The sequence below is a fragment of the Rutilus rutilus genome, assembly GCF_951802725.1.
Source record: "Rutilus rutilus genome assembly, chromosome: 17".
Lineage (NCBI taxonomy): Eukaryota > Metazoa > Chordata > Actinopteri > Cypriniformes > Leuciscidae > Rutilus > Rutilus rutilus.
The window spans coordinates 29,013,191-29,025,977 of NC_140230.1; the positions used below are offsets into that span (position 1 = coordinate 29,013,191).

Genomic DNA, 12,787 nt, shown 5'->3' on the forward strand with positions numbered 1-12,787 from the left:
ATATATAATAAAATATATAATAATATATAATAAAAACACTGTCTGTGTGAACAGGGCTTTAGAATGCAGCTGCTTTTGTAGGCAGCAGACGGCAAGGCAACTCACAAGATTTTGGAAAATGGGAAATAATGCATGTCTGAGATATGGTGATACTTTTTGGCTCTCTTCCCATGTCATCTCCCCTCCACACTCTTTAATACGTCTCTCTTTTTAATATGTCTCTCTTTCCACGATTAGTTGTCCTCTCCTCCTCCACACAGATCATTATGCTCTGGTCTGTGCCAGTGCCCGAAGGGGGAAATTCAGACACTGCTCTTCATGTTTATCCAGAAGTTTCTTTTAATAAATATTTGAATTTGAACACGCTTTCAAATTCAGAGCCTGGGGACAAAATGATGCATCTGTGTTCCTCCTCTCTGCCACAACCCCTCCATTCACTCTGTCCCCCCTCTCTCAACCTCCGCTATCCCTCCAGGCGAATTGTTTCATGCAACAGATGACACATAAAGCTTCAGAGTTGGCCACGTTCACACAATCCTTCTCTTACCCTCTAATGAGCAGCAAATTTCGAATCTTCTTACACGCAGATGCACACAAACACACCCACTAACACATAGTTTCCTGTACTCACGCTTGGCCCACCCCAGTGCTCTCTGGGATGTAGATGGTGTAGGTGGTGTTGGTGAACTGAGGGGGCCGGAAGCCGGCCAGTATGAACACAGAGGCGAGCGGGCCCCTCCTGCCCTGCGGGTCCACGGCCTGGACGGTCAGTGTGTACTCCTTACTGTGGGTCAGAGGTCGCCCTGTGGTCTTCACTCCTCCTGTTGTTCGGTCCACTTCAAATGAATCTTCCCCACCTGTCACAACAAAACACACCCATTTAATGGGTCTATTTAAATATCTATTTAAATAAAATAAAATAAAATAAAACACAATTGTAAGTTAAGTCTAAGGGGAAAATATTTTAATAATATACTATACAGTATAAAATAAATAAAATAAAATAAAAATATTAGATGAAAAAAAACTTAAACATAAAAAGCTAAGAAACTAAAATAAACAGTTTAAGTTGAAGTACTAAAATTACTCAAAGTAAAATAATAATAATACATTATATTATATTATATATAACATTATAAAATAAAAGGTAATTCAAAATATTAATATATACTATAGTAGTAAATAAATCATAATAAAATAACACTGATTGTGGTCAACAGAAAATTTACATTTTCAAAAATAATTTTAAATAGGCTATATATATATACATTTTAGATGTAAAGATAAAAAAAATGTTATCCAGTATATGAAGTATATTACGACATATAGGCCTATTATCGGGACATGAAAATGTATTGCATAGTAGGAACAACCTGCCTAATTTTAAAATTATGACTTGTGGCATGTAGAAAAAAATCGTCTAAAAAACTGTGATATGGCACTTGTTTATAATCGCACATTAAAAAGAGCAACTCTTGTAAAGTTCAGCTCAAAGTGCAAGAGGATTACAAAGTCATAAAAGCCTTGAAGTCTTTTTACACACATTAGGAGTAAGGGACCCTTCTGCCAGCTGTAGTTCAGTGCATCTGTGTGTGTATGTGTGTGAGGAGCATTATGCTCCCCTCTGTTCCTCCTTCAGGACAATAGCAAGACAAGAGCTCATTTTAACCGCTGTCCCCTTGAGCGTGTCATTATTTGGGATTGGAGGAAGAGGAAGTGGATGAAGAACACAGCTGCTGAGGCGGAGCAGATCTCCCAGCTGTTCCCGCTCTGCCTTGCCCTTCTTGCAGCTGCTTGAAGACTCATCTGCAGAGGTTCTGATTCAGAATCATGCTTGATTCTGTCTTTACAAGCTCTCTTCGAATAATGAAAACTTTAATGATAATGATGAGAAATGTATGATCTATACCCATTATCTCCACTTTGCATCTTATTCAGGCTAAGAACTGCCCACTTAGACAGGAACAGGATAGTTTCTTGTTTTACGTTTTAAGTAAAATTGATGTAACAATTGACTATTCAGGTATACAAAATTACATGCTACTAAACAAAAGAAAAACATTTTTTATCTACCTGACATCAATGATTTTATTGTTATTTTTGCATACAAACCGTTCAAAGGTTTGGGCTTGGTCAGATTTTTTTATGTTTCTCACCAAGGCTGCATTTATTTGATTGAAAATAGAATATATTTTAATAGAAAATATTCAATATTGAAAAATTGATTTATTCTTTTGATAGCAAAGCTGAATTTTCAGCAGTCATTAATCCAGTCTTCAATGTCACACGATCCTTCAGAAATCTAAAGAAACTAACCTCTTGAACTTACCAACTTTTGAACAATAGTGTCTGCATTTATTGCATAATGAAATATGATTAGTGTGCTGTAACTATTTTAGCTGCCTTTACACTACTATATGAATATAGTCAAGGCTAAAGGATATTGTAAGGCACAACATACAGTAAAATGCCTGCAACCCTTTAGCTGTGAAAATATTCATAAAATAACACAGCCTTGATTTTGTTAAGGACGCAATTTTTCATTAAAATGTTATTAAGCAAACTTATTGTGAAACATAACATGGCTGAAATGCTGTAATGACCCATCAGCATCCAAGACCCGAACTGTCCGTTTTATATTTTCTATAATCTATGTTTACCTGAAACATTAAGACCATTTTTCTTGCAAGCGCAAGTAAATCTTTCTGTAAGTCCAAATTGTAAATTGCCTACTTGACTGATCAAAAACTTGGAGAAAGAGCGCTATAGGCAAAGACACCTAAAGCCAGATTTTATAAACATCTGAGTGTAATATCACCAGAGACAGAATATTTATAGCAGAGTATAAATCCTTATGGACCAGAGAAGTAATTTTGTAATGTCACAACATATCAGATGATGAATGACTAGCCATTGTGAGAGGTTATGATTTTCTGAAGATGTCCTAGAGGTACAATAAAACCAGTACAACACACCTGTCCTAACACACACACATAGATCAGCATGCACACATATGTTGTATGTTTAAAGAACATTTGGTCAATTTGCTTTTGACTAATTACTGTAGATTGAATTCCACAGTGCGTCAAATTCATTTAACCTTTGTTGGTCTCTGTGCACTAAATCATGTACATTAAACAGGAACGAATAACTATGGAAACGGCACGGATTACATTAGTGACTTAGTGCTTTATGCTATTTCGATTACAGCAGTAACCAACTGGCTAATGAAAAAGGCACGTCATTGCCATTGTTTCAAAATAAAAGCGTGTCTATGGTGTTCATTATGATTTCATGGCAACTCCATCCAATGAAAAGAAAATTTAACAAAAAAACTTTAAACATCCTGTCAGTACATTCCTAAGTCTGTGAATTTCTCTCGCAAACCTAAGCTGAGTGTGTTAGCTAAACCTTTTGAGTTTCAAGCATAAACAATGCATGAGGTTAAAATTATTGATCATGAAATGCATGTCTGCATGTGAGGCATCAGTCTAATTCCCTTTCTATCTAAAGTGGGGCAGTGTTGTTACTGGCAGCATGATTGTATTGACAGTTTTCCGATGATTAAAGCGTCTACCCATCAAACCCACCATCAACCAATAGGAAGTGAGCTGTTCCCACTGAGCCATCGCCAGATCGGGCCACAAGCTTGTAGACCACAGAGCCAGCACCAGTGTCAGGGCCCACAGCTGCCAGGTAGGGATAGGGGAACATGGCCCACTGAAGATCTGACAGGTTGGAGAGGGTCAGAGTCAGCCGGCACAGGTACCATTCATCCCCTAGAGAGAGAGAGAGAGAGAGAAAAAGACAAACATGTTTTGAATTATTAAAGAAATGCATCACATACTAAAAACTGCTTTATAGCTCTTTTGCACAAATGGTATATATACCATTGATATAGATACAGAATACAGAAAATACAGAAAATATGGGAACAAGAATTGCAAGATGATAATTCAAACTCCTAAATAAAAATATTTAAATTATTTGAAAATAATAATAATAATTTGGGGTGTAATGATACATTGTTACATCGAGATATAAAAATACGACGATATGTATCGTTGATGTAAACGATATGATTCGCGATATAAAGTTAATTTAGTTCCTCTAAACTAGATCCAATATCAAAAATCTTAATTGTAAAAATAATAAATTGAGTGGTCTAATCCAAATCCAAGTCTTTTGAAGAGACACAATGGCTTTATATAATGAACAGATTTACAATGACGCACATACTGTACTAAACATGGATGTATCAAATGCTTGCGTGACGTGCGAAGACAACATGAGAGTGAGTAAATACAGAATTTAAATTTTTGTATGAACTAACCATTTACAGTTTGGTAAAAGTCATTTTGACATGCGTTCCACTTCTTGCGATTAGAACTATGATTTATTGCATTGATCATCTGAAGCACATATGCGCTGCCAGAATGGCATTATTGTGGTTCTAGATCAAGAACATGAGCAACCGATCCATCCAACCATAGGCCCTAATGAGAGAAATTCAAGGCCTGTCATCTTCCCTCTCATGATACTCTTCTTGTTTTATCACTTTCATTGTTTTATTTTTGAAGGATGCTCATAACGCTGTTCATAATCTCTGTAATCTCAGCAAAAAAATCCCAAACACATCTGCCAGGCCAGAGTGTTGTGTTTGTAGCCCCGGAAAGCACATCTTCTAATCTCAATACTTGCGAAAAGAGCAGGAGGGATAGAGAAAGCCTTCAGCCACCCTGAGTTCAGTGACGCCTCTCGGCTTCAGACTCATTCAGCCCGAGGACGCTCGGCTAAAAGAGAGAAATGACATTTCTGTAGAACACGTCATCTCTGACTTCGCCTGTATGTCCTGAGGAAGATTTCTGTCAGAGACACGATCCGCTCCCTCAGACGGCCTCGGAAGATCAGACAGAGAAAGAAAGGACTTAACAGAACAGAAATATCTTTTTTGGGGTGTTTTTGTGTTCTCTTCTCTCTGTTGTTTGCTAGTTTCCAGACTTGCACCGTGTTGTTTTTGGCATTTCACGCAAAAGTGAGACAACAGTGAGAATAAGAAGAAACTTCACTTCTAAGCATCTTGTCAAGAGGGAACAGACTACCGTTACCCTCACTTCCTGTCTTTTCATAGCCACGCTTTGGAGTATGTCATAAGAGAGTGATCGAGGGAGATGCAAGGAAAAGACGAAAGACACAACGAGAGCAAAAGAGATATAAGGGTTGGGGGTTTGGGTGTCTTGCCACTATGTTTCCCCGTCTCTTGTGTTGTCAGGATGTGAGGCGATTGTGGAGACCTTGTGCAAACGGATGGACTGGAGGTCACGTTGAACAGACAGTCAAATAGATAAAACCACATCAATGCCAGCAGAGCAAAAACACAAACCAACAAAACCCCACAGATCACTGCACATGTTAAAGTCAACAAAAAGTGACATTCTCTATGCAAATACATGTAAATCCTGTTAATGTTGCTGTTGGTGTAATCAAATTCTGTGTCTGTCCACTTGCCGCTGTGATTCACTGACGTTTGAGGATAATACAGATAAATGATCAGTGGTCTACATGACTGAACCTAGCAAGATGTATGCTAAATACATTCATAAACAGAAACAGAATCTTAATGTCTTACTGAATAATATTTTATTACATTTTTATATTCCGGAAACTTTCGAAAGCTGACATAAACTCATGGGCATCAATCACTTTACTGAATACTTACTGTCTAACGTAGTGTCTAAACCGGATGCGCCGCAACAGCCTGCAGTTGTCTACACTAGACGAGACAAAGCGACCATTGCAAATCCATTTGTTCTTTGTATCAGAAGTAGCGTGAGTGCTTGAAGTACGTCAGAAACAGAATGGGGCATCAGTTTACAGTTGGGAATTTGTCGCGTCGCGCCACATCCAGTGTAGAAAGTATTTCGAATTATACGATCCATCTGTTTTCAAATGCACATCATTTAAATATCCCAACATTGATGTCTGTGCACAATACACTATTTATGAGAAGCAGAGGTCCAGGGAGTGCAAGCATTTCCTGGAAAACCCACACTACCGAATGTTTTGAATGCGTCATCGCTTCCCAAGAAGAGGGTGAAACTGGCGGCCTGAGTGGCTTCAACATGCTGTCTGTCAGAAATGATAACGTACACATAACGCACGCAAATATAAATTTGTTCTTCACTCACTTAAATTGAATCAGAATGATCAGGGAACTGAGTGAAATACTTCACACTGCATGTTAAAGAGAATAAACGCCAATCCAACTGAAAAACTTTACCGGATTAGTAAACATCGCTCAACATATGTTGGTTTTGACGGACATTTTTTATGCACGAACTACGCATTCTGATTTTGACATTCTTGATTTGAAAAAAATTATATTCTTGACTGATTCTTTTCATAATTTTACCAATAGATGAACTGTTCAATGAGTGAGTCTGAGATGAGTCCCTGTAAGTCGACCAATTTGACTCCTATATGCTGATGTATATAGGCTATATATTATTAACTTGACTTGGTGATTTTTACAAAATGTACTTTGATCACTATCTTCTAAGTGGTTTAAAAGGTTATGGCAATAATCAAAGTTTGATAAAATGTTGTTTAATTTTCAAATAAAAGATGATTTGTTACATTTAATTACCCCTTAGCAGATAGCAGATATGTGTGTATGTGTGTGTGTGTGTGTGTGTGTGTGAGATAAATGTTGTATGTAATGTAAAATGAGAAGACACTGTTTGTGTACATTAGAGGCTCTACATCTTTAAGTCTTTAAAGATCCACATTCTCCACGTAGACAAAGACCTTAGAAGCGACCCTTCCTACCTCACACTGTGCTCTGTGTGCAGCCCAACAGAAAGGTCCAACAGATGTGGATCAAAACCCAGCGGCCAACACCCACACCTGAGAGGCTAATGGGCCACAGGCTTAATCAACAAAACCTCCAGCAGAGAGAGGGCAGTCCAAGGGACACCCGAGGAACTCTGGCCAGGCTTTCAACAGAGGGATCTCTACCCTCTAACTCCTCCAAAACAGCTGTCACAGTATCACCACATCCTGAAGAAAGATAAACACCCCTCGGACAGCGAGAATGAGAGAGGGAGGAAAGTGAAGGGTAAAAAAAAGCCTTTTAGCTAGGATGGAAATAACGAGGCCAAATGGTAACAATGGAAAGTTTTGTTTTTTTATTCGTTTCATGACTGGGCATTTTGCTCTTTGTTTCAAAATAACACTATGGAATCCCAACTGGGATATCTTTCTCGCTCTGTGCATGAAACACAATGAAACAATTGCTTGATCGTTTCGGCATCGCAGTTTGCTAGTTTAGATAACGTGAGAAAAAAATCTGAGGAGAAAGCGCAAAGGCCTTTGTGCATTTGTTTACGCCTCACTAATCCAAGCTAAGCCTGGATGGCGGTGAAGCAAAGCATTGGATATAATATGCTCCATGTATAAATAGCTGGTGAATTTCATCTAAGTCCACCCAAAGCTCTGTACTAATTTGAATATCAATACAGAAGATGTCACGGATTGTTGTGTTAAAAAAAGAAAAGAAAAAGAAATGGTGCGTGCAGTGTTTGTGTTGTGTTTTCGGCCTAATTTGGTGTACGGTAATTTGACGACAGTACGTAACATAAGCCGATGCTGAAAATTAGATACCATTCAAAAAGACTTAAAATGGTCATCAGCTGCATTGAACATGTGCCACTTTTCTTTTTTTATCATGTTTGTCTGCATCTAAAAAAGCAACTCAAAGGCACTAGATTATCAGAAGAATGCAATGTATTGCCTTTGAGTGGATACGGACTGCTGAATCAATGTTGATTCACCATGAGCGCAAGACACAAACGACAGAGGAAAATTGCATTGCTTTGAGTTTGCCCTTCCATAATTAATAACAGAATCAATTTATGCTTCATTTATGTATCTGCTTTTAGTCTCAAATCTTTGGATAATAAAGCTCAGATAATTTGGTTTTGGAAGAATTTGGAAGAATGACAGAAGCAGAAGCAAAAGAAATTATGAAAAAACACCATCAAATTATTATATAATATTTTCAAATTATCTGAAGACTGGAATTAAAGTAATATATTAAATATTAATTTGAATTAATGAAAAAAGTAGTGGTGCATGAATTAAATGATTGAATGAGTTGTTTATTTGAATCAGTTGATTCAGTCAGCAAAACCTGTTAGAATGATTCATTCACAAAATGGACTGATCCAGTTCTTGAGTTCAACTGACTGTTCAATGATCCAGTCAAAGATAACGTTGGCATAAAACAGAAACGGCAATAGTCTTCTCTTTTTTGACATGTATCTGATTGAAATGTAGGGCGGGACTTGATTTTGTCCATGGGGAATTGATTTGATGTGGTTTGATATTGTTGCTCATGTGAAAGATTGTCTAGCCCTGGCACTGAAAGACATGTAATCAGAGAAGAGATGTTGGATAAACAACAAGAATTGGCAATTTTGATTTCATGGTGACTTTAAAATTTGTGCCATTGTTCGTCTGTTTGGGAAGGACTACATCAGGACCAAACCAAAGAATCTGAGAAGGCAGAAAACACCTCTCAGAAACAACCTAAAACCAGATGATCTGGAATTACACCCACACACAGGATAGGGAAAGACTTGCAGGCGCTTTCACACAGCGCTTTGAACCCGGGAAATTGCCGGCAAATTGCCTTCTGTGTGAACGCAAACATGACCCGGGATTGATGCCGGGTTGGGAACCTACAGTAGTAACATTGCCGTGTTTAGTCCCGGAACGTGCGCTGTGTAAACAAAAGCCGTAATAATGCCGTGTCATAGTGATGACGCTGAAGCCGGGATCGTTCGCCAGCTGTGAAACGGTACGTAAAGCGCAAGTTTATGATCGAATCAGAGAAAAAAATGCACAAGCGTGGCTTCTCGAGAGAGAGATCGCAGCTCATAAGCAAACTGAAGACGCTGCTGAGACATTACATGTCACGTCGATGTCACGTGTCTTTACAGGATTTTTACGGGTTGTGTGTGAACGCACTCTCTGATTCCGGAAAATCACTGGCAGTGTGAATGAACCAAAATCAAATGAACCCGGGTCAAATCCCAGGTCACTTTATCCGTGTATTTTCCGGAATCTCTGTGTGAAAGGGGCTATGGTGACTGAGATGGTGCAGGTGTCCCCCCGAGTCAAGTCTCCGTTTTGCAGGGTTACGTTTTTGTGACATCCAAACAGCACGCCAGTGAGCTCGCATAATTGCCTTGCCCTTGCTGGCCTGGCAGAAGCAGTTTTTGCGTTACGGTCTAAAAAGAGAGTTCTTTTCATGCTCAATTAAACAGTCAACGACGTATATCTCATTGTTGTTCTGATGACATGCTTTTTCAGGGATGTAATTAAGTTTTCAAATCAGGGCCTTTGTCTTCCTCTCTCTCTCTTTCTGTCACCCTCTCTCATGAACCCCACACTGAAATTCCTCTGGGTGAGACTACTCAAAGAGTGAGAGAAATGCAAAAATAAAACAGATTTTTTAAAACTGAGTTCATATTGAGATTGCTGACTTTGGCACCTTGGAAAACATGAAGTTCAAACTTAGGTTAGGGAGGTTCCAAACGTAAGTTCATTCACTCCTGTCAATCATCAATTTGAGCATATATAAACAGCAGTTATTGAGCCATCTCAGCGACAATTCTTCCAGCATCCCTCCACCTCCATATCTCCTCCTCTATTCCATTATTTCTCTTTCTATGCAATGTTAGGAGGATCGAGCCTCCTTTGAGGACAGCAAGCCAAGTTAGTTTACTATTAACTAATAAGACTTGATGGTCAGGCGAACTCGTGTACTGAGCACAATTGGAGACGTTGAGATCTCTTCTAAGACTCAAAGGCTGCGTTTACACTTGGCGTGCGATCACGTGATGCGATCAAGCAGATCGGATCATAAGCCAATCAGGACACGGTGCGTTTACACCTGTCCACAAGTGGCTTCTGTATCTGGATAACAGACCGGATCTCGCATTCCAGTAAAAAAAAAAAAAAAGAAAGAAAAACAAAGGATGGCTCCAGTGCAAAGTCGACCTGAATTGGTGGGTTTTCTTTTAAAAACAGTTTTCAGTCAGGGGACATTTTTCAAATCTCGCAAAATGAGGAGGATGAAGAGGCTGCAATTACTAATAATGTGGATAGATGCCGTAATGGAACCGGTACAGAGAAACGTATGGGTCCGAGAACGTTGCCAGCTGTGGTGGGAAAAATGCGCGTTCTTTACAGAAAATGAATGGCTCTGCAACATTCGGGTATATTTTTACACTTGTCTTTTCAATGTGTATGTGGACAACATCCGGATACAGGTCGCATGTCAATGCCAAGTGTAAACGCTGCCAAAGAGAAACATGATATTAGTGAGGACATTTGATCAGTGAAAAAACTCTAAGAAGCACATAAATGTCTCATTTCATCTAATCTCTAAGTTGTCTAAAACTCTTGAGATATTAAAGAGGCCTCATTCATGATGAGCAAGAGAGTGCTATCTAACACTGAGCAGGGTGAAAGGACTCTATAGCTTGATGAACCAAACACCAAAATGCACGCACACACACACAAAGGGAAAGAGAGCATGGTCGTTAGTGTAGGTGTGTAAGTGTGCATACTAATCTGTAGGCAGTAATAGAGGGCAGTGTGTGACAGATAGGGCCTCATTATTGAAGTACTGTGTGTGTGTTTGTAGACTGTGGGGGCTGTTCTGACCCAGCCAAAGCACGAAAGCACAGCGCATCCTAATTAATGATCTCGCATTGTGGCCCACTTTTATTCATATCATCACCCTGACACTTGTTCATAAATGCACATCACTGTATAATACACCTTCATTGATAGCTAACCATAAATGTGTTCATTTTACACTACTATTCAAAAGTTTGGGGTCAGTTTTCTGATTAATTGGTTTAACAAAGCAGAATTGAAATCTTTCCAAGCACCCTCTTGGGTATATATATATATATCTGTTTGGGAGTCACTGACTTATAATGTCAAAAGCATAGTAATACAAGTAATATTTTATCCACTTCTCTCTGAAACATGTTTTACAGGGAGAAATCAACCACAAAGCCACTTTCAACATTCTGCTTCTCTCCTCCGCTCTCATTTAGACATAGTTGTTGAAAAAGAAATACAATTCAGACACACGCTTCCACACATCATACACATTCACAAAGTTTCCTGCAGGTTAATTAAGCCCATTTTTCACCGCTGATGAGAGCATGTAGAGAGAGAGATGAGGGGAGGAACTAAACACATATAATTATGTTTCCTCTGTTCTGTTGATTTCAAACCGACATCTGTGTGGGATGTTCTTACACACAAACACACACACACACACACACACACACACACACACACGGTCCTTGTCTCTCACTGACGAATGCAACTGTTCTATTCTCTTCTTTGTTATATCAAAGCTTTGGCATGTTATATATTTCATACACTGTCATCTGAAATGCAAGCAATACTACACCAGGGGGGAAAAGGAAAACAGACTTTCAAATAAAAGAGAGAGCGCAGTGGAACTCTTACACAGAGGAGAGAAACCACTCATATAAATGCAACAACACGACTAAGAGATAGATCCTCCATCTTAGTGATGTGTTTTCTCTTTCTCTCTCGCTACCCTTTTTTCCACTTGCTGTTTATTTCCTTTTCATTTCAGCAACTGAGATCTGGTTGAAAGCCCCGAGGCTGTTTGTGGACACACATTCTCACTACACAGTGAAATACAGCAGGAGTCACCATTCAGGACAGCACAACGCTGATCTAAACCACAAATACATTCACAAACACACATGCGCTCCCCAAAACTGGTCACAAACCGTTCCTTCTTTCAATGGCAACTGAAACCATATCCTAAAAATAAAGTCAGGTCACCTTTATTTATATAGTGCTTTATACAATACAGATGGTTTCAAAGCAGCTTTACATGGATAAACAAAAAAAATAATGATGCCAAAGAGCGGTAAAGCAGCTCTAAAAAGAAAATAGTGTCATTGTTTAGCTGAGGTCAGTTCAGTGTTGATTCAGTTCCGTTCAATAACTGTGTAAAGATCATCAAATATGAAATGAACTCATTCAGCTATGAAGCAGTGCAGTAGAAAACAGTGATATTGTTCCGTTCTCATTCAATAGTGTCAGTACAGTCAAATCAATAATATTATGTGCCCCCAACTAAGTGAGGCAGTGGAACCCAAACTCATTCGGTAACAGAAATGGAGGGATAAAAGCCTTGAGAAACCAGGCTCAGTCAGTGTGCCAGTTCTCCTCTGGCCAAACGAACCAACATGGTGTGGTTATGATTCCAGGCTGCATTACAAGTCAGATTTTGGATTAGTATCATTAAGAAAATGTCATCCAGTTCCTTCAGCTTGAAGATTGAGAAATCATTCAGCAATGAACCATTTTCATTCATTTTCTCTGTATCAGGGTTCTTCAGTTGGTTAAATGGCTCATTGGAGACAAATGGTTGACCGACTAAACTACACGCAGGTGGAGACCTAACTGAGCTGGTAGACAATCTTAGTCAAGGACCCTGACTGAAAAACTAGATCATACAAAATCACTGCCCATACGGAAATGTAATATATGTAAATATATGTCCCTATATCCCGAGTAGTGTTCTCTATATATATATATATATATTTCCGTATGGGTGTAGTTATAGTTGGGGTTTGACATGTTGGCAGGTTTGTTGCTGGTGTAGCTGAGGCCATTGCCGTAATCAGCCAACTAAACTATGTGTCAATATCAGACC

General features: G+C 38.9%; 2 protein-coding genes across 2 annotated transcripts in view; one reads left to right on the top strand and one right to left on the bottom strand.

Moving 5' to 3' along the window:
- The window catches only part of dek (DEK proto-oncogene), a 379,089-nt gene that overhangs the window by 200,606 nt on the left and 165,696 nt on the right, over positions 1-12,787 (top strand). The window lies entirely within an intron of this gene.
- Positions 1-12,787, bottom strand: part of LOC311275870 (neural-cadherin) — a 124,043-nt gene that overhangs the window by 52,133 nt on the left and 59,123 nt on the right. The window contains exons 2-3 of the mRNA XM_084385151.1: positions 3,591-3,779; positions 632-857 (exon numbers count right to left, since the gene is read on the bottom strand). Of these exons, the coding sequence (XP_084241277.1) occupies positions 632-857; positions 3,591-3,779 (415 nt within the window). The remainder of the gene's footprint in view (positions 1-631; positions 858-3,590; positions 3,780-12,787) is intronic.